This window comes from Gallus gallus, chromosome 4 (genome assembly GCF_016699485.2).
Source record: "Gallus gallus isolate bGalGal1 chromosome 4, bGalGal1.mat.broiler.GRCg7b, whole genome shotgun sequence".
In the NCBI taxonomy this organism is placed as follows: domain Eukaryota; kingdom Metazoa; phylum Chordata; class Aves; order Galliformes; family Phasianidae; genus Gallus; species Gallus gallus.
The window spans coordinates 23958529-23981364 of NC_052535.1; the positions used below are offsets into that span (position 1 = coordinate 23958529).

Here is a 22836-nt window from a genome sequence, read left to right on the forward strand (position 1 = left end):
AAAATCCAAGCTCATCTCCTCCTCTTCCATTTCAATGTGGGATTTTCAGGGAAGAAAGAACACAAACTTCATTCATTCTCTTCTGTGTGACAGCTCACTTTCAGTCTTTGCACTGTAATTTCATTAGCTAAATAAATTATGAATTTTCTTTTTACTTTTCATGCTTTAATTCCCAAAATCACAGGATGTAAAGAAATGATTTTTACTTTGCCATCTAATGAAGATTTGTCATAACAGGAAAAAAAAACAACCACAACAGAAAGAACAAAGACAACAGGATTTGCTGTATCAGCCAATAATGACAACAATTTATCTTTAGCTTCTTTATTTAAAATCAATTTATATATCAGTTAATTTCATCCATAAGAAACTGTTCTCTGATAAAATCCCATTGTATTGGACTGGCAAACCCCTAGCTATTTTTATTTAAGAAAATAATACACCTATGCCCCACAAATTATGATGGAGTTTAAACAAAAGTACTTCTCTCTTTACTATATAATGAAGACAATGTCATAAAAGTATATAACAAATCTATAGAAAATTCAGAAAAAAATACAGAAAAATAGAAGTTCATTATGGGTTTTGCCTTAATCCAAAATTATTTACTGGAAATAAAATAATAAAAATGCTTTTTTAATATAAATAAATACATGTTTTTATAGATGAAATGTATCTGAAACATGATTTTTTCCTGTTTCAAAATTTCAAACTATGCAAAAATTCAAAATGATGGGCTATGTTGGCAAAAAAGTTGGTTACAAGAGTCTTTATTTTGCAAACTATACAGAAACAGTAAAAAAGAAAATGCAATATACTTTTCAATATCACATAGGATAAACATTAAATTTTGTATTTAATGTGTAAAAATTAATTCAAATAATAAACTGATTTTCCTTTTAATTACTGATGGGAAACCAGTAATCCAGTTTTGAAATCATACAACCTGTAGTATTACATTATACAGGTCAAGTCAACTTTATTGTGGGCAGAAAGCAATAGATGTGATATGAAGATGGTGGAGTCCCAAAATGTCTACACAATTAATTAACATGCTAACATAAATACAGTGATTAAAGAAATTTTCTCTACAATCAAATCTTAAGTGCTACTCTACACAATAATTATGATCTAATCCACATGGTAGTTACATAACAATAGGAAAAAATAATCCATTTTCTTCATTCCAGCAGCAGTACCTATACTGGCATTAATTTGGTAATTGGGTGTGCTTAGCTATTGCCTAACAACCTATACTGGTATGCATGCTAAAATCTCTCTATCTCTATTTTGCAAGGCACCTTTACAATACTTTCGCTAAGTTTCTGCACTAGTAACAGAAAGCAACATGAATTAAGATAAAGATGCAAAACTATTTCCTGAATTAAGAAAATAAAAAGTGTAATTATGTACTTTTTAAAAACTATGTTGGGGCAGTAGTCAATACTCTGAAATACAGTCATATAAAGGTAATATAATTTTAAGCAAATTTTTCCCCACGTTAAATATTTTATGGTAATCCGATTAGAGAGAAATACAGGAAAACAACAAAGGGTGAAGTAACGTTGAGTAAAGAAGCATAAAGCCGAGACAACTTTGACATTAAAAAAATTAAAAAAAAAAAGGTAGGTCAAGAAAATGTTTCATTTACAGAATTAGTGCTCGTCCATGAGACTGCTTTTGAAAACTCCTTTCAAGAACCTAGCCATGTCCTATTAAAAAACGTAACTCCAAATGCAAACACAAATGAGAACTTCGTTCACTTTTCCCTCCTGTTAATTTTTCTCCTTACCTTTGGTTAATTGAAGGCTGGTAAGATGCTACATGTGCATCAAAGTTTTTTCCTGCACCATGTTTTTATTGTATTAAGTGGGCAACTTGCAAAGCCTGCTGTGCCTGATAGAACTAAAGTTGCAGTAAGTGTCCTGAAGAGGACATGCACAGTTCCAGGTAAGGGCAAATAACTTTTCACAGAAGTTTTGAAAAGACTGGTTTTATACTGTATTTTCTACATTTATATCATTTATATGTTCAGTAGCACATAACATTTTCTTCTTCAGGCTACACTTTCAATGTGTTTTCTTCAGCGCAAAGGCATTTAAAAACTCAAAAGCACATAATATAATTATTCTTATTTAAACAAAAAAGTCTATGACTCCAGCTGCAATGTTTGAAATAATCATACAAAATATACACATTTGTTAGAATCCTTTTGATCTTGAAGAGCAAAGGGATTTTATGAAATGTCATATTGTGAATTTTAGAAAGGTACAATTCATTGACCCTCCTAACATCATCAAATGTATCCGTCATGATCATCGTCACCATCTACATCATCATCTCCTTCATCTTCATCATCATCATCAATTTCATCTTCATCATTCATTATTTCATCATCATCATCTTCATCATCTGTCCAGTCATGGAAATCACCAGAAGCAAAATCACCTGACGTCTCTAAATCAATAGCTAAAAAGGCATGATAGTTATACAAGAGACACACAAACTACATCATATATTCATAGAATAATATGTACCACATTCATAGTGTCATATTCATAGGCATTCAAAAGAGATACAAAATACTCAGTTTCAGGAAAATTACTTATTTAAAAAAAAAACCTTTCACATAGAATATAATATAATTATACAATAAAATGTAAACAGCATCAATTTTTTTTGTCTTACAGTAGGGATGAATTTCTCAATTTTAACAAATGGAGATGAATGTTATGAATTTGTAGAAATATAATAAGCTCCAGGAAGAAAAGGAAAAAAAAGAGATGTAAGTCCTACTTAGAGTTCATAATAAGGAACAGTGACAAAATAAAGTTTGTTTCTCAGTTCTCACATATAATCATTAACTATCTAGAACTGTACAATTACCTAGAAAATATCCTGGATTAGATGGAAAACAGGCCTGAACAGGTATGTCAATTGCTATGACACTGGTACGTGTCTAATTTATCCAGTATTTTAGGTTATGCTCCTCTGCAAAGGAAGGAAAATGGAGAAATGCAAGGCTTTAATTGCCATTTTTGATGTCTTGGACATCAAATAAAGGTGGTATAGGAATTCCTGGAAGTTGCAGGGCTTTTTAGGGGAAGACTTAAAGTGCTACAAACTTTTGGGAATTCCTTCCAAAAAAATGAAAAATCTAGCATGCTGATTACCCAAAGAGATGTCACCAAGCATTCTGGGGCTTGTCTAATACTGTAACGGGAAATTAATTTTCCCTAAGTTTATCTACACTATGCAAAGCACATGTATGAGGTCTATTAACAACTGACATAGTAATAGGAGTTGCAAAGAATAGTAAAGCAATAAAAATCACAAATTATATTTACATCAAAATCCACGTAGTTGCATTCCATGCCAGTTCTTTGTGAAGAAATGTAGCCCGGTTGGCAATCAAAGCATGTAACATCTCTAAACCAAGTCCACAGAAGTTTCTTAACTTACCACATTCTGCCACACCATTTGTCCTGGATCCTGTTACTTCATTGCCATATCTGTCAACACACCAACACTGCCCTACACTTCCATGGCACTGACTTGGTTTGTAATATCCATCTTCATCACATAAGGGTATATACTGCCCTGGAATATATAAATATCAAATATGGACATGAATAAATGCCCCTTGACCAATGTAACAATTACAGCAGAAAATAAATTCCTTTTGCTATTTCCTCATTCCAGATTTTCCACTGACCAGTTTACTTCCTACTGCCAGATTCAGTTAAGCAGCAGTGACTGATACGCAACAGAAAACAGTGGATACCAGCTTTGGACTGGTTACTCTTGCCTAAAATCTTTCACTGATCCTGCGATATTCCTTATTTCTTGAATGTCTCTGTTGAGACCACTGCTGCATGCTAGGAAAAGGGCACAAACCTTTCAGCTATGAATTGGATGTTTTATAATGACTGGAGTGCAAAAAAGCCTGAATAATAAGGATCAGACTTCCGGGATTAACAAGCTATCTGCTATTAGGCTTAGTAGTAACTATAATTATATATTTATCGATATAATAATCCATCTAATTACCCAGTAATATCTACTCAACCACAGAAGACAAGTGCAGCATAACACAGCAATTCTCAAAACAATAAATTAGGGGAAAAAAAACCCACTGATTTTGCACTTTACATGAAAATACCTAGGCTAATTAGGTTTTAAGCCAAACGGGTTCTCCACTAGGAGTACTAGTGTCACACTTTTTATTATTTTTGTTACTGGTATTCCACATCAGAACATCATGCAGTGCACTGGGAGTTAAAGAGTTAATGCTCCAGTTCCGTGGACTGTTGATATTTTCAGGTACCTGGTTCTCAGAAGAGAAGAACTACATATCACAGAAGACTTTTACTGTTCCGTTTCCATTTACCGTGCAGAGGGAAGAATGAAACTGCTCAGGAGTCATGAGACTGCCCGTTCTTTCTACTCGTGTCTGTGGTATGTGCTCCCTAGCCATCTCGCCTTCAGCACTGGAGTAAGGCCATTGGTTTTGGACACTCTCTCCCATTTTAATTATTAGCTTCAATTCCAATTATATTGTATTATATTATCTCACATTCCACTATCATATTTAGTAAATTAGTTTTCTCCCTTAGCTCTTCGCTACAGTTTTGTTTTTAGGTCCATCTCCCTATCTTCTCCCCTTTTTCCCTTCTCCCTCTCCCAGGGTGTTGGTCCATGGGACCCTCCAACCCATTAGTAAAGGAACTGGGCCCAACCAGCCCAAAAAACAGTGACAACTAGAGACACAATCCTGGACTTATTCTGTAAGGCACTGGCTTTACTAAGGCTGTATACATCATGGTTTTTAATTTGGAAAGAAAGACATCTTTCTGAAAGAAAGACAAAAAATGAACACTGTACAAAACATTTAGAAGTATATAGTTATTAGAAACCATCCTTAGCAGAAATACACTTTTGACTACTTTGGGTCAAGCCTTTTATTGCAGCTTTCACACTGAGGTTAAGAGTAAAGTGAAGATCTCACATTTTAGTGATATTAATACAGTATGAACTGATTAACAACAAAGATTTCAAGAAGAATACAAGTAAAGGAACAGCACAGACACTAATTTAGGAGTGCCTTTCACTCTCCCCTCTATAACCATAAAAACATACTTTCTATTAGGTTAATAGAACAGACATTATATCTTTCAGTAGGTATGGTAATAAAACTAAGTTTAATAGCTTTCAAAAACTTCATAAATTTCGTTACTAGAATTTACTGTTCTCTATCTTTGTTGGATTAATATTGATTTTATGTTGCTGTTTCACTAGGATTATTTATGTAAGCAATAAAACTTTCAAAAGAATGATCTATGGCTCACCTAGGAGCTTCTTTCCTCCTTGCTGCTTCTGAATGTTGCTGAGTTCTGTCTGGCAAGGTGGGTCTAAAAGGACATGAAAAATGTTGAACATATTACACTGTATCTAGGAAGAAAAGCATATAACTAAGTTTTCATGGTTTGCTACATTCTCTAATTGCTGATCTTAAAAATCACACAGATCTTGCGTTAGCAGTCACATTCTAAACTTGGACAGAAAAGAATTAATCCAGCTTGCCACAGCTCTGGAATTAGGAAACTAAGCACAATCATGGATTTGAGCAGAAAGCAATTACCAGTTAACCCAGCTGTAAGTGAACATCTGGTCACCAGAATTGACGACTGAAGAATGTTGCAATGAAACAGTAACTCTATCATACCCTACTTCATCAGTCTACACAAATCAGTGTGACTGTGAAGCTTGCAAAAGTATTGCTTTATAAACAGGATGGCTCTTAATTCTTACCTTTTTGTCTCTGTTAGAAGTCATGTTCAAGTTTTGTACTTCAAATACGACATTAACTAAATAAGAATTTTCTTCACTGAAATTTGCAAAATTCGGGTTCTATTGCAACAACTAAAGACAGAATTCCATGGTTATGAAGTCCCTTGTTTAGCAATCTAGTTTAAGCAATCTAGTGCCCAAACTTCAGCTAAGAGGCAGAAGAGGTAATAAGTTTTCCATTGTTCAGAGCTATAGCTCTAAATCATTTAACTTTCTACTCTCCATAAAGCCAGAGTACGTTCCATGAATGGGAAGGAAATAAAACACAAATACATATCCATCACTGCTGAATAAATAATTGAAGCAAAACCAGTGAAGTACTGATCTTTGATACCAGATATTGCATACTACATTACACCACTAGCACAAAGGTATTTCTCATTCTGAATTAGTATTAATGTTAGTGGGTTTACTCACGTGTGTCTTTAGCTTAAAGTGTTCCCAGACTATATTCTGATAACATCTCCGCTAAAATATCACATGCTATTAAGTTCATTTTTTCATTTTAAGACTCTCTGGTTATTTATAATACATCTTTGCTATGTAATTTACTCAAGGCTTCCTCGTGAAACTACTGTACATGCACACAGAAAATAAAAACTAAGTTACTTTAAGACCAGTACAATCGGCTTAGCTTTGGACACACTACCAAAGATACCCTTTGACCAGAAATCAGCCACTATGTAAGGTAATAGAAAAAAAACACTTCAGTGGTCAAAATCCAAAGAAGCCTTTCCTGAATTCCACTAAAGAAAACAAGAAAACAAGAATTCTCATCATGTAGCCAACAGAGAAACAATTTGGGACACAGCTGGGAGAAGCACAGGATGTACAAAAGGGTGTAGGACTGACAAAAATATAACACCCAAATAAACCTTTCTTGTGGGAATGCTCATACACTAGTGATAAATACAAAGTAACTGGATCAAAAATAAATCTATGGTCAATGCAGAGTCTCACGGTTGGCATAGCCTGGATATACCAATAGGCCTTCGATACTATTAATGACATCTTATCTAATAGAATAAACTGCAAGACATCAATAACCACTCATTAAGAACCACTTGTTAATTTTTCTTGGCTTTATACTTTAAATGCTCTTTATATATCTCATACACTTAAAGACACATAAAACTCTAGACTGCCCTCAACTCTAGTGGGCTGTATTAAATCTGTAATGATTCTTTTTAGAGTTAGGGACTTAAAAGTAGGCTCTACTTCTAAAATGCCACTCACAGGAGCATTAGTACCAGAACAAAATTCAAGGAACGCCTTTCCAGATAATCAGGAAATTTTCTGTGCATTCCCTTGAAAACAACTGGGACCTGACATCTTTTGTGGGTACTGTGTTTTCAGGATTTAAAGTATATGCTGAAGTCACATGAAGTTATGTATTTCTTGGTGTAAGAAGTGCTCTGATGAGAATCGTGCTCACTATTAAGTCAGAAATATGCAGCACCTATCGTAACAAAGGTTTCTGTCTTTACTGATATTTAAGGAGTTGAGTTTTTAATTGTACTTCAGCATTAAGTAATGTACTAGTTCATGTTTTCAACACAGTTGTATTTACCACATTCTGAGGAACATTTATTTCTGAAAGAAACGGTATTTCCAATTACTCTGTAATTGAATAATTACAACCATTCACACAAAGAAGTCTTATCAACTAGAAGGATCTGAGAAAGAAGATGGGAAATATATAGATGAAGAACTAGTCTAACAGGAAAATACATTTACTGTGCTCTATGGAAAAAAAAATTAGAAATGCATCTATATATTTTATAAAAATGATGGGCTATGCCTACAAAAACCCTTCAGTTACAGCTATAGGTCATTGGTAGTATAATTAGAAAAAAAGAATACCACTAATCAGAAAGTAACAAGGCAATATGAGAAAGTTACTTACTCAAAATTCTTCATAGAAGCTAAGTCTTCAAGACACATGTTTAAGCTTTGTTTCCCAGGATAAAAGTGGTAAAACATCCTTAACAATTAATATTAAAAACACTCTTGCACTTAGAACTGGCAAAGAAAGTGGCGGGCTGGAAGCTCACCTGGTTTGTTGTAGTTCATAGCTTATAATTTCTCAACCGTTACCAAATGATAATGCTTCCCTCTTCATTTTCCACTTAGTTCCTGATTTTGGAAAAGCTTCCTTTAGGATTCTGAACTTAATTCAATACAAAGCAGTTTCAGTGAAAAACCAGCCTTGGAAGACATGACCAAAGATTATTTATTCTGTACAAAAATCATTGTTGAGCCTTCCTTTGAAACTGAAATGAACCTGACATCAGAAAAGTCTTTCTGATAGTCTGAATACAAACAAGAGACCTCATCATCTTCATCCTAGCCTATTTCCAGCAATATGGCAGAAATTTTCTGACAATATCACTGTGTTGTTCTGAGTGATTTATGAACCACTTACTAGCCATCCACACTTATTCAGTGATTGAAGTACTGATGTACACCAGAGTATCCCACATTATTAATACTAGACTTTGAGACATCAATATTCAGCTATGTCAAAAGGTGGTGCAGGGATTGTACGATAAAGTTTTGGTTTACAAGAAGAGGTACATTCACAGAGCAATGGGAGGAAAACTGATAGACTAGACAAAGAATATCTACGATGCTTAACAGTAAGGCCTCAAGGAGCTGCTGCTCAAATAGTGAGCCTCCAGATATCTGATTCTCTATCTTATTCAATTACAAAACAGATTTTCCATGTTTCAGGTAGATAACATTTTGCAGAGCCCCCAGTTTTTGACATTAAAGTTGCCATGTTGTGTCTTGTCTCCACTTGCATGAACACATGAACAACTGATGCTCTAGCTATAGAGATTTGAAGTGGTCAGTACTGCACTTCTCCTTCCTGGAGACCTCATTTATACAGTCCACATTATATCTTTCTCTTGAACCACCTATGATCATATTTAATATCCTGCAGTATCAAGAGACTGATGGAACAACAGCAAAAAAATCACAATATTTACCACTATTTTGCAAGACAAACTAGTTTTAAAACCACAAACTAGTTTTTCATTCCTGATAGGCAGAAGAGCCTGTAGGAAAAAGACATCCAAGATAAACGCTGGACTAATAGACCCACACAGAGGCCCACAGTAAATAAATACTTATGTTCCAATCATTAATATTCCTAGTAAAAGTGGGTACTCTCCTACTCTATTTTCAAGGAGCAATGAAAAAAATAATAATAATGTAATAATAGTGATAATGATAAAGTACTAGAAGAAATAACCTATCTGTAAAAAGGCCAACAGTGAAGTGCCACAGCATTAAAAAAAAAAAAAGACAGATTTTGTTGAGTGTTAGCTAAAAAGAATGATGTTGTCTTCCAAAGAATAAAGATGTTTATTTATTAGGCTGATCTCGGGGCTTTGTTTGTTTATTTTAAAGACAATCAAACACAACACTCCATGTTCTTTACTTAAGAACATCTTTGCTTGGGTAATGTTTAATTGACTAATTTTGGTAGCAGTGCACTACTTATAAAAATGAATATTATTCTAAAATAAAGCAAGCAAGGTGCTTGAAAGATTGTTAACTTTTTAGTGGTAAAATTACCAAAGAAAAGAAGGCAGTTACTATGTATCTAAGGAAGTGCGGCTTCATTTTTGCTCAAATTTACACAGCTGGTATATGTTGCCTGATACAGCTTTATTTCTACACAAATCAGAGTCAAACCATAGATAGTGAGTGTTAATGGGAATGTATTGTGGAAGTTTTAGAAGCATAAGTAAGATATAGATATATAAAAAAGAGATTAAAAATTTCAAAAACTGCTCAATATTTTTGAACAGTTTTTGAAATTTTCCATCATAGCATCAGTCTTACCTCCTCTATAGACAATACGTGCAGAGATTTAGATCTGAGTTGCTATTTATCCCTTTGAAAATCTCCCTCATATTTGCAAGAAAATTGAATGGGCAATTCTGTCCAGTTTCAGCCAGTATTTACTGAGTAAACTCTGTAATTCCACACAACTAGTTTGAATATATAAGTTATGTGATGACTCAGCCAAATCTAAAATTGTTGCATGATACTCAAAAATCAATACGCTGTGTTTATTTGTTTAAACAAATCACATCAGGACATTAAGAAGAGATAAAAAGATTCTTCCAGGCAGTGAAAATCAACTGGTTTGGGGTTCAAATGACTGAAAAAAACTTTATCCATAATGTTAATTCAGTTATTGTAATAGTCTTACAAAATAAAACATTAAGATGCCCTAGTTTAGCAATAAAATGTTTATTTTATAACACAGGCAAAGTAGATAGGGAAAGAACTAAAGTAAGTAATTTTCTTCTTTATTTTGGTTTCCTTCCCCTGTGTAAATACTGGAAGTCGGCACATAAAACAATATTGCTGTAAAAGCTTTTGCCACTCATCTGTACTTTATCCTTGAATTTCCATCAAACTTTTCCATTTAGCTTTTTTTTCCCCCCCCTTCTTTTTTAGGTATTCACAATAGATCAAGAATCTGTACACAGATTCACAGTATGGCATTTAAAGAGCTTGCAGTTCACTATAATGATCTTCCTATGTTAAAGAAAAGATGCAGTACTACAGTAAGATCAGTCATACAAATATGCAGGCTGTTTTCATCTTTTACCTTGCTGTCTTTGAAAGCAGTAGCACCACTCATTGTTAGATATCAAACTATCCTTGTATGTGTCACAAGAATTGAAGAACGCCCTTGTGCATGGCTCATTCTTGTCAAGGTAAATGCTTCCAAGTTCTGACTGGTCCAACAACAGGTCGTAGTTCGTATCAAGCCTGTTGAACATCCAGCCAAGGGAGTCTTTGCAAATTGGCAAAATGCTGGTATCAAATCCTAGGAGCCAAAAATAAAGATAAAAATAAATCAGATAACAGGAAAGATAAAGCAGGTGCTGAGCGCAGCCACCACAAAAGCATGCTGTATCAAAGAAATTGCTCCAGTGCTGCAAGGATACAGTACCTAAGCAGTGAAATTCCATATATAAATTACACTTCATCTTCATTCTAAAATATCATTAAGCTAATCTGCTTAAAATAAATGCTGTCATTAGTCTCAAAGCAGTTAGAAATACAAGCCTTCTAGTCAAACATTACACCTATCGCACATGTAGTATGTACAGTAATGAACTATCTACCATTTCCCAGAAAATAATTTTTGTTGAAGAATTTTAGTGATGCTAGACATCAGGAAAGTGAAGCAAAGCTGAAGTGGCATGCAAAGTTCACAAAAATAAGAAAAGACTAAATACCAAGCAGCTTACTGGAGTGCACTTGTTTCTTCCTATAATGTATACTCAGCTGAGTGAAAAAGGATCTTCATACTGTCTCAGCAATGCCTAGAAAGTTCTGACATTCTAGCTTTATCTGATGCACTGTAAATCTCAGGGGAGGCATGCAAAGAGGGACTATTAAGAGCAGCCCATTTCCAGTATAAGAGCTACCTGTACAGCTTGCTTAAACTGTTCATTGGTAACAGGGCCACCAGGAAGAGGTTGAATTAATTATTCCTGTAGCCAGATCTCAGATTTCATGTACTCTATCAGCTGTGAAGTACAAGCAAACTTGCATATGGACACAAAGGGGAAATTCATGAACTGACGGGCCTCTCACAAAGATGTGAGCTGCATTTAACAGAGATTTTTTCCTATTTATGTGCCATGGATCCTGCCATGGTGAACGTGGTAAAACACTTGGCTGTACATCCTAATGGACAACAAGATTTAGCTGATTACAACAAGATTTTACTGAATGGCTTTTCAGCTAAAACCAAGCAATGAAAAGATGAGACATGTGACTGTGGCTATAGAGAAGTTGATGTTAGAGTTCCAATTAGCGTACAGAAATTCCCAGCTTCTACTACTGTTAAAATCAAGCTGTTGTTCTGAAAACAATAAAGAAATCTGAAAAATAGCTATATAGCAGAACAACCATTTCAGAAAGGAAAATGACCAACCACACAAACCACCTTCTCCCTAAAAATCCTAAATAAATGATGCCTTTTGCTTGAGTTAATCTTGCTCCCCGATGGCTTGTTGCATTCACTATTATTTCCGCTTGACAGGAAAAAGAAAAAAATTGCATTCCTTTTGGTACTGATTGTATTCATACATTTAACACAATGTAAAAATAACCATGAAGCATCCAAGAAAAGGACACTCTTTCTTACTCTCGAGCTTCTGACAAAACACCAGGACAAAACAACGTATTTTTCTGTGGACTATGGAGAGCAGAGATAGACAAGACCAGACCGAATGTACAAGGATATACCAGTACATGTGTTATTCACCTTCATCTGTAAAAGACATCAAAATTATTTAACAAGTTTTTCCAATTTGAAAAAATTTGGAACGTTCTTTCACCTTAAAATATTTTTTCTAAGGACGAATTTTCAGTATAGCATTATTTACCTCTCAGGCTCTGTTCCTGAAGGCCTCTTAACACTTCCCAGACACTTCTCTTTCCTCTGCTAGTCCTGCTTTCAGCTAGAGATCCTCCACAAGACCTTGGATTCAGAAAGCGCTTGATATGAAACATACCATTTCCTATCCTGCCTTTTGTGTACCTGTATGAAGGGAGGAATTACTCTTGTGCTCATAAGATTTTTCTGATTTTGGCATTCCTGCAAGCTCACCAGAGTGTAAGAAAAGTTGCGGGAAAAGAGCAACCATAAGGAGAAGACAGAGGTTTTATTGAATAAGATGCTAGCAAGAATAGAAGACAAAAGCATTCCAAATGTGTATTCAGGGATGAATTTTTTTGTCAAACTAGATAATTGTGCAGAAAAGTACATCAGTATGTGGAATTTCAGCATTAGTCTAGTGAAAGTGGTATCATTCTCAAGTTTGGTACACAGTATATGTAATACATGCTGGAAGAATAAATCCACTGAAGTACACCCTTAAGTATATTGCCATCTAGGATACTAGAAGCAAGTGTTATACATGTAATAAACTCTTCTAAGGAAAACAAAAACAAAAACAACCAAACAAAACCCACCAAACACTCTGCTTATTTCATTTCTAGTAGTCAATTTCAATTTTTATCCTAAAAAGAAATACATTTATCTGAGGTATGTTGAAAGGCCACTTAAAATTTCAAAGGTTTTGTGCATCACTAAATTTTGGTGTGGAATAATATTACGGGTCTTCAAAAGGTTGTACTGTGGAGTTTTTTTCCATTAGCTAGCAATTTCAGTTCATCCTCTACTCCAATTCCCCAAAATTTTCTCACTTCCATACAGGTTTTATATTTTAAAAAAGTGTCCAGTAGTGATGGCCCTCTGGCTTTCCAAGAAAACTCTGTATAACAAACTTCTTATGTTAGTTCCGAGCCTGAAAAATAATGTCTACTTATATTAAAGCTGTCATAACCTACCTATTTATTAGTATCAGGTTGTAAAAGACCTCTAAGATCACCTTTTCCAACCATCAACCCATACCCACCACGCCTGTTAAATCACATCCCTCAGTGCCACATCTCCCCTTTTCTAGAACACGTCCAGGGATGGTGACTCCATCATCTTCCCAGGCAGCACATTCCAGTGCCCTCTCTTAGTGCAACCTGAGTTCATTGCCTCTCATCCTATCGCTATTACCTGGGAGAAGTTGTCCACTACCTTGTTAAAAAATCCCTTCAGGTAGCCGTACGCTATTATTTGAAATTATTTCTTCCTTTGGTATTTACAATTGTAGCATTTTAAATAGAGAAAATCACATACCTTCTTTGCTTTCGTTTTGTTAAATGAAACAAGTTGCACTGCAGTATTGTAGAGAAACGTTTGAAGTCTATGTCAAATACCAGTTTATGTGAAATAAATAAAAATGGCTGAAGTACTTAGAAATAAACTAGGTTTGTGTTGACAGAGACAAAAAATGACTTTGTTAAAGTTAAAAACAAGCTGTCCACCTACTCTACAACTGTTATACCACACAAAGATCATTACCTGAGTTCTGTGTTCATAAGATCTACTCTTAAAAGATTACTATGTTGATGTCAAATAAGCAACTGGGAAAACTTGGGATGATCATTTCATTCTGCAATGATTTTCTACCTCTACAACAATATTGAGAAATCAATACACCTCTTATTCTCAAAGGTGACAGACTTCAGAAAAAAAGAGTCAGTAAAGCACTTAAGAACACCTGATGTGGTTTGATGCAAGGTGCATTAACACTAAGTGACCCAGAACTAGAAATAAATTGCTCCAAATCACAGACTACATATATTTTTACTTTGAGAGCCAAGTGGAATGCTGTTCTTACACATTTTTCACAGTTGTAATACAAAAGAAACTGAAGAAAGTGAAGGGGAAGAATTAGTATAGTAAAAGGATAGTAATTTATTCCTGCTAATGTTCCAGAATATCATACTGAGGAGAGCAAAATTGCTGCTCAGATGTCTGAATTAGTGGAAAAATTCTTTCTCTCTCTCATTTTAAGCTCTTATTTGAAATCTATTTCCATATATGATAACGAAGGGGGGTTTTATGAAGCTATTTCTGAACATTGAGTAAATCTAGTAAAGGTGAACAGAAGAAGTATTAAGGGTTTAGCTTTATTTCATCTAATGCATATACTACAAAAGAACTTGATTAAAAAAAATGTGAAGTACCAGCATAAGCTCCTTTCCCCAGCCAAAACAGTCCCAAGGGAAATACTACTGACAAGCCTCACTCATGGCTTAAACATTAGCATCCAAAAGGTTATGTTGAAAGGAACCAGCAAAAAAATGATCCCACGTTTCCGATTATTTTTCAGGAGAGAACTTCAACTCACAGCAATCATAATCTGCTTTTCAATGTAAAAATATTTGCTTGGTTATTATGCTCATAAGAAATAAATCCTTGTGTATGTTGAGGAAGATAGCTTTTGTAATTGTTTATGTGGAAATCAAAATAGCATACATACATATGGCTCACATAGTGCATTATGTAAAGTTGTTTATATGTGCCAAGGAAAACAAAAGGTGTGATTCTTTCTGCTACTAGCTCACTGACCAGCACAATAAAAAAGCACTGACAAATCACACAAGTGAATAAACACAATTTGCTCTATGCATAAGAGCAAACTACCGTCTAAACCACAGCCTTTATTTGTTCAGCTAGCAAGCTGCATAGCCAGAATGTCTGCACTTGTGATGGTTTTTTATCATATATAGGTTATCAGAAAACTTTATGTTAACAGTACCTCACAGCTGAGGCCTACACTGCACAAGCTGGGAACAAGTTTTCCTTCCCAGTGTAGTTTTACCAGAACACATCTGAGAAAAGACTAAATTTAAGGGATTTATGGGATTTGTTGATTAACAGCCTGAACCACTGATTGAGCACCTGGGGAAAGGAACTGGTTAGCCCTGGGAGCACAAGGTGAAGGCCTGGAAGCACTAGTGTTTGGGCTGTTATGAAGCAGCAACCATGAACGTAACCATCAACGTGAACTATTTAACAGTTGAAATAATTCTGAATAGTACTATCAATTTTCACCCCCTCTACCTTGGTCAGAAGGACTGTGCCCAAGACTTTTAATAAATCCTGTCTCAAATGCCAAAAAAGGAGACTGAAACAGGTGAAAGAAACTAAATGCAAACAGACAACCAGAAAGGATGTCATAAATTGCTTTTTAAAGTTCAGAATAGTTTCTCAGCAAAGAAGGAACTCTAACAAGAATAAAAGCCTGAGGGAAAGGATGCCATGACAAATTTTTAACTCCTCAATGTTAATGAACAAGTCCAGGGCTCAGCTGAAATAATCAGGACTATGAACGGGGAGGTTGCATTCAAGTAGCTGATTTTTTTTCCTGTTATTTTTGTTTGTTTGTTTGTTTTTGTAGCTGTTGATATGTATAGGTCCTTGGGTCATGCAATACGTATAAGGTCTCTACATATGGTCAATGAGTTCTTTGCATGATTTGTTTCTAGATGTAGTTGTCACACGCCCCTAAAATAGGGGCTGGACTTCTTAATCCTGATATCATTAGGAATTAAGATGCCTGATATTTTAGACCTACTAAGACTTTGGAGACCAACTTCTGAGGGACTTGATCAGAGCTTATCCAGCTTGTATCTTGAAGAACAGATGTAAGAATTTCGTAATAGTATCAGAAAGTATACTACCATGTTGAATAACTATCATTCCTTTTCTTATTTGTGTTTCTACAGGGACGCAGGCAAAATATTTTCTTTTGAACTCCTTTTCTTATTTGTGTTTCTACAGGGACGCAGGCAAAATATTTTCTTTTGAACTATTAAGTGACCACTTGATTTCAAAAGCAAACCAACCACTCTGGACACCGGAGATCAAGACTTGTCATGCACAGGAGCTTCCTGGGGAGACAAATGCCATTATTCTCAGTGCTCCCCCTCCTCATTTTTCACCGCAGCTTTTATTTCTGAGCATGATACCACATGATACAGAACATCCGTTTGGCCAGTCTGGGTCAGCTGTTCTGGTTTTGTCCCTTCCCAGCTCCTTGTGCACTCCCCAGCCCCATGCTGGCAGGGCAGCGTGAGGAGGAGAAATGCTTTTGCCTCTGTGCAAGCACTGCTTGACAACATCTAAATATTGGTGCAGTGTCACCTTTATTTTCAACAAAAATCCAAAACATAGCATCATACAACTAAGGAAATTAACTCCATGCCAGCTAAAAACATGAAAGGCTCCTAAACAGTTTAGCTGCACTTTTGACCTCATGACTATTTTGACCAATAATCATTTTATCCCATCACTAAAGTGATTATTCAGCAAGAAATAGAACCCTACGTAGTGCTTGAGCTGGGCTTTAACTGAGTGATGTGGTAGCATTAGTTATATTATTAGGTACACTTATTACTATACAATAAGTGCTTCTATAAGAGACTCACAATTTTTCTTTTCCTGTTGCTTTTACTCCTAGATAAGAACACATGGCAGTTATGCGCACCAACTGGAAATATGTTATGTTTTTCTCATGATCAAGGAAGTAACATTCCTCTGTTACCACTGGACCTCAGAGTTTTTCTCAGTGGTAAAAAAAAGTATTCCCAGATATGAAGCAATCATCTTTAATTCATTCCAGAATTGTTTTATCACAAAAAAAAGAAAAAAAACCAAAGGAAAAGAAACCCAAGCACTTAAAATATTAATAATGAATAAACTAAACTGGGCAGACTGTGGCTGTCAAGTTCTGTGAAACCTGATCTCAGGTGGAATCCAAGTTTGCTCTTCATATTAAAGTAAGGTAGAATTTTAAGACTTAAAAAAAATATAATTTGGCTCTCCTCCACTGTAGGACATCACTCATAAAACTATTAATGCACATTTAATTGCTATTTTAAATATTATATTTTAAAGCTTTACTAATTTCTACAACATGAATGGAAGCTGCTGTATATTCTCACGAATAAGAATTCGGCCAAACTTGAAACTCTGAAGTTTCAAGTGAGCAACATGTATCTGAACTAAGTAATACAGGTCTGCTTCATAAATAAGAAATTAACTTCAGAAAAGCACAAAGTTACGGCTTCATGCACATGCCTGTTTAAAACACAATAATAAGGCAAGTATTATGAAAAAACATCAAAGAGAACATCAAATAATGCAAGTAGAAGTCTCTTACTGGTTCTTTCAGGCCTTTGAACAATCCTAGTCTTCTTATTCTGAATTCCGCTCTCATGAAGTGCCTTAAACCAGTCTCTCAATCTGTTTGCAATCTCCCTAAATTCCAGGTCACTGCAAACTGAAAAACAAAATGCAAAATGTTAAACTTTTTTTTCTCCTGCATGCTAAATAGAACTCTTCAAATTATATTTAACAAAAGTAAAACATGTAAAACAATACAGAAACGTATGTTCCAGAGTTTGCTTTCCTTCATGAAACTCACTTTCATTACTTAGGTTGGCCTTCAAAGCCCAATTAGGGTCCTGAGAAATAAAATTATTATATATGTGTAAATATTTTTACGTGTAAAGATGTATGAAATATGTCTACCAGCTGACAAAATCATTTGCAAGCTACTGCAAACAACTGTAGCAGTTTCAGCAAGATATTCTCACATCTTACTCTAGAAGGCTGCATGATAAATCCAGGATGGTGTTTTAGAGGTTCAATTCTACGTTCAGTGAGCAGTAATACAGTAAGCCCTACCAGAAGATGTTGGAGATGTATATAGCTAATGCAGGAACACTCCCCTTGCTTTCCTACACTGAAGTGTGAAAGAAAGGAAATGGTGTTGGCAGAAAAGGTGCTTCAAGAATGCCCTGAAAGTTTATTTGATTGGAGTCAGTTTTAAAAGCCAAGGATTACGAACACTTACCTGCAACAGGCAATAGATCTTGGTCTCTTTAATGAGAAACAGCAAAGACAAAGAAAGCACACAAGACTAAAGAGACAATCTGTAGCAACAAGAGCAGTGTAGCAGAGAGCAAGAGAGAGGCAGCAGACTGGCTTGAGGATTGTACAGTAATGGTAATACTGTAGAATACCGTAGAAGAAACAGACAACAGAGCTGTGCATGGATGAGGCCTGTCCCTTCTCTGTTAAGCTGCTGGAGAAGGTAGCGAAGAAAATATGTGCTTGGAGATGTCCCTTCTAGAACTCTGATCTTCCATTTTCAAGTGTTTGACAAAAACTGGGTATACAGTTCCCTCATCAACAGGTATAATTTCCAGGTGATATCAGCACAAACTTGTGCAAGAGGAAGTTCAGACTGAACATCAGGAAAAAATTCTTTACTGTGAAAGTGGCCAAACATTGGAACAGGCTTTCCTAGTTGTTGATGCACCATGCCTGTCAGTATTCATGCGACATTTGGACAATACCCTCAACGACATACTTTAACATTTGGATAGTGTTCAGTTTGACCCGATGATCTTTGTAGGTCCATTCCAACAGTACTATTCTACATTCTAGAGTCTACAGTCATATTCTGCATTCTGATTTATTGGATCATTTTCCAAGTCTACCAGTAACTGACTAAGCTACAGCCTGAGGCATTAAGGTTCCACAGCAATGATCTTGAAAATAAATCTCTAGTTCAGCTTGCTTTTCCTTTATTATTGTCCTGGTTTTGTCAGTATTCCTTATCTTGACGTCATGCAACAGGCTGTTTGGGTGCAGAGGCACAGTGCACTGCAGAGCTATGTTTCTCCGGCAGCCTCATGTAAGTTCTGACTCTCCAAGAAGAAGATACACTGGAATGTACTGCATTTTCCATGAGCCTCCACATGATTTCCAATTCTGAGTAATTTATTTTTGGGGTGTTTTGATTTATAACTCTTATTTATTCTGTATTGTCTCACATTCCTTTTAATAAATTAGCGTCTCCTATCTCAATCAGTTTTTTTCCCTCTTCCTTCCCCCTCCCCCTTTCTCTGCAGGGGAGGAAAGAAGGGGTGTTGTGCGATTAACTCTTAAAACTGCAAAAATTATGTAGTGATCTGTAATACTCAGTGACATAACTTTCAGCACACTTGAATAAATTAAATAACACCTATTTTATTTGACTAAGATTGAAACAGGTCACCATGTCAACAGCAGAAGGCACCTCTGCACTTTGTTTATTCATAATTTGCTTAAAACCCCTCTCAAGACTTTGATTCTCTCCATGAAAGACTTAGGTGTAACGTATGCTCATAATATACGCAAATTGATTATTTATTAAAACTTATACTGTGCTTTTTTCTTGTGTACTAGCACCTACCTGTGTTTTTTTTTTCCCCTTGGGATAATTCAACAGGACACTAGAGAAAGAATTGTCACTGATCTATGGGCATGTATATTCAAAGATGTCATCCTGTGACAACCAGATGAAAACAATCTCCTGAGCCAAGATCCACCTCATACCTCAAGCTTGTGGTATTCCTACACTGCTACAATGATGACATCTTCCCTTCTAAGTCTTGCATCAGCTGACAGGCCAGAATAAAGAATCTGACTTGGAACACTGACCTTCTTTAATTTTCCCTTCCATTACAGAAGAAAAATCATAACATGGTCTCCTCTAACTACCCTTCCTAGGTTTAACAGAAAAAACTTTTAAAATTGAATTAAAGGGTGTGGAATATAGTACATGAGCCTGGCTATTTTGGTAAATGTCTAATTAACCTCTGATTCAAGAAGTGCTGGATATAAGTAGTTGTTCTATTTCAATAATATTAACTCAAAGAAGTACATGACAACTGCGTGATGGAGAGATGTATTATTTCTTCATTTTTTAGAAGCAGTCAATTAGACATAATTAAGCTAATCATAAGTCCATTTAAATGTGAAATTGAAGCATTAGGAAAAGGCAACAGTGCTTTGACTACCATGTATAAGATACTGCTCGCAGTTTCACTGTCTGACACTAGCCACTGCTGTTTATAATATAACGTAAAACGACATTTTCTGTGCTCTTGTGAATTATCTTCCCTTCAAAATGGAATGTACATATGGCACATTCTGGGCATCAGGCACATCTTCTATCAGTTCTCAGATTAGAAGCATTCTTCCAACTTCAATTTCTTATAACCCTTTTCCCAAACTTTAATTGAAATTTTAAATTACGAGTTCTAGATCAAGATAAAGAATGAGAAAATTATAACCTTTTTGTTGCTGTTGTTACTTTTACAGATTTTGATACCTTGATCATAGGAATAGATTGTTTTCAAAAATCAAGGCAATGCAAAACACGCTGATTATAACTGTCATTTGATTATTTTACACCCCATAGCTACTCAAGTGATGGAGTCAGCTCTCAAACACAGCAGGTAATTACATTTACCTTATTATCAATTTAAATGCACAGTGAATTTTTAGTTCATAACACTTCTAATATGTCAAGTAAAACCAGATGTCTTCTATAACTGAAATATACATGAGGGATGCAGCAGAACTACAGTGATATGGACAATTAATAACTTACATAGACAAAGTGTGCTCTTACCAAGCATGAGTTTATAAAAATATCACATATCTTAATATTTGATTATCACAGCTTTTTTAATCAACAAACATTAAATTACTAACATCTCAAAAGAAGACATAAGCATTTCAGAAATATAAGACAATCTTATGAAAAAAAAATATTTATATTATGCTAACCGGGAAAAATAAAAGCCAAGACAACTCTAACATGAGAATTATAACATTTTTTAAAAAGACCTTATCAGAAAAATGATGTTTTATTCTGGAAAATGACAAAACAGAAAACAGATTTACCTAAGTATGTAAGGAACACATAAAGTCAATAGAATCAGAACAGCCCAGGTTGGAAGAAACCTCAAAATATCATCAGGTCCAACACAGTGTACTAGTTGGAGAAAACAGATCCTTAGAGTAGTGCAGATTATCATATTCCTTTGGGATGAAGAATATCAGCCATACAGGCTGACAGACAAATAGAAGATTCTTATTAATTTCTAAAGCCACTTAATCACATTTCAATTTGTTGTTCCTGTTTCTATATCTTATGATTCTATGACATCTAAGAACCATTCTAAGATTCTAACATGTAAAAAGAAGCAGCAAAATAGCAAAATAAAAAATTCCACACTCAGAATCAAATCAATAAGTTTTCTTCAGCTTTCCAAGAACATTCAGATTAACAGAGAGCAGACTTAAAAAAATTGGTCTAAGAAGTAGCTTTCTGAAAGTCTTGAGGAGAACAACATCGAGACATTAATCACAATTACAAGTGCAATTCTTTTTCACAGAAGTCAGGCTGCACAAAGTAATCCTAAGCTATGCTTAATTAAAATCTTCAAGTTACTAAAAAAAAAAAATCAGGTATAGTTACTGAAAACATCTACATTGGTTTGGGGTTTTATTTGTATCCTGTCTCAATACAGTACCAGTAGCAGTACTCCAACTTAATCATAAGGATTAACATGAATAAACTTTGCTCTCTCTATAAGAGAGGATCAGCCTAATGCTTTGTTCACTGAAACACTGCCAATGAAATAGGCTTGCTCAAGGTTAGGCTATAAGATGAAAAATTTTACTAATTAATGCATTCTAGAATACGTTTAGGGACTTTTTGTCCCTGTGATCAGCTTCCAAAGATACATGCTGCTGAAATTATTGTACGCACTGGTATGTACTGATTTAAAATAGGTCAAGATGAGGTAATTCTGATTTATTCAGACTATTATTTCACCTGATAGACTGGGAGATGAATCTTTAATGGCGAAAGACAGACAGTAAAGGTTGTAGAAGGTTAGACAGTAATCAGAAAATGCATATTAAATCACACAAATTCACTCAGGAACCTGCCAGGAAGTACTTCTGTTTTTGTCTAATGTCAGTGCAAGGCACTCCTGCTATTACAATCAATTCTAGCAGCCATTAAGAGAATTAGTATGAGGTAAAATGAAGCCACCAGCTCAGAGGTTACTACAGTCCCCTATCATCTGAAGTATTAAAAACTGACTGAATTTTAAAAACAACTTACATAGCTAAGCAAAAACATGAAGGGATCTGAAAACTTGTAGGTACCTCGTCCAGAAATATCTTTATAGTAAGTATTATTTAAATGTTAAGTGGAAACAACTACTGAATTTATGTTCACATACAGTGAATGTTACAATTTGTGTGGGCATTTGAATATAATTTACTGGTTGGAACTCAACTGTCATAGAATCACAGAACGGCTTGGGTTGGAAGGGACCTCAAGGATCATGAACCTCCAACCCCCTTGCCATAGGCAGGGCCACCAACCTCAACATTTAATACTAGGCCAGGCTGCCCAGGGCCCCATCCAACCTGGCCTTGAACACCTCCAGGGATGGGACATCCACAACCACTCTGGGCAGCCTATGCCAGCACCTCACCACTCTCTCTGTAAAGAACTTCTCCCTGACATCCAACCTAAATCTTCCCTCCCTCAACTTAAAAGCATTTCCCCTTGTCCTGCCATTATCTACCCTTTCAAGGAGTTGACTCCCCTCCTGTTTGTAGGTTCCCTTATGTACTGGAAGGCTGCAATGTGGTCACCCCACAGCCTTCTCTTCTCC

At 35.4% G+C, this 22836-nt stretch overlaps 1 protein-coding gene across 12 annotated transcripts in view; it reads right to left on the bottom strand.

The window, feature by feature from the left end:
• Positions 1 to 308: 308 nt before the first annotated feature.
• Positions 309 to 22836, bottom strand: part of SPOCK3 (SPARC/osteonectin, cwcv and kazal like domains proteoglycan 3) — a 585918-nt gene continuing 563390 nt past the window's right edge. For all 12 annotated transcript variants that reach the window (XM_046940442.1, XM_046940441.1, XM_046940440.1 and 9 more), the window contains 5 exons: positions 17463 to 17582; positions 10484 to 10705; positions 5349 to 5411; positions 3463 to 3600; positions 309 to 2469 (listed from right to left, as the gene is read on the bottom strand). In XM_046940442.1, coding sequence (XP_046796398.1) covers positions 2297 to 2469; positions 3463 to 3600; positions 5349 to 5411; positions 10484 to 10705; positions 17463 to 17582 — 716 coding nt within the window. In that variant the 3' untranslated portion in view covers positions 309 to 2296. The remainder of the gene's footprint in view (positions 2470 to 3462; positions 3601 to 5348; positions 5412 to 10483; positions 10706 to 17462; positions 17583 to 22836) is intronic.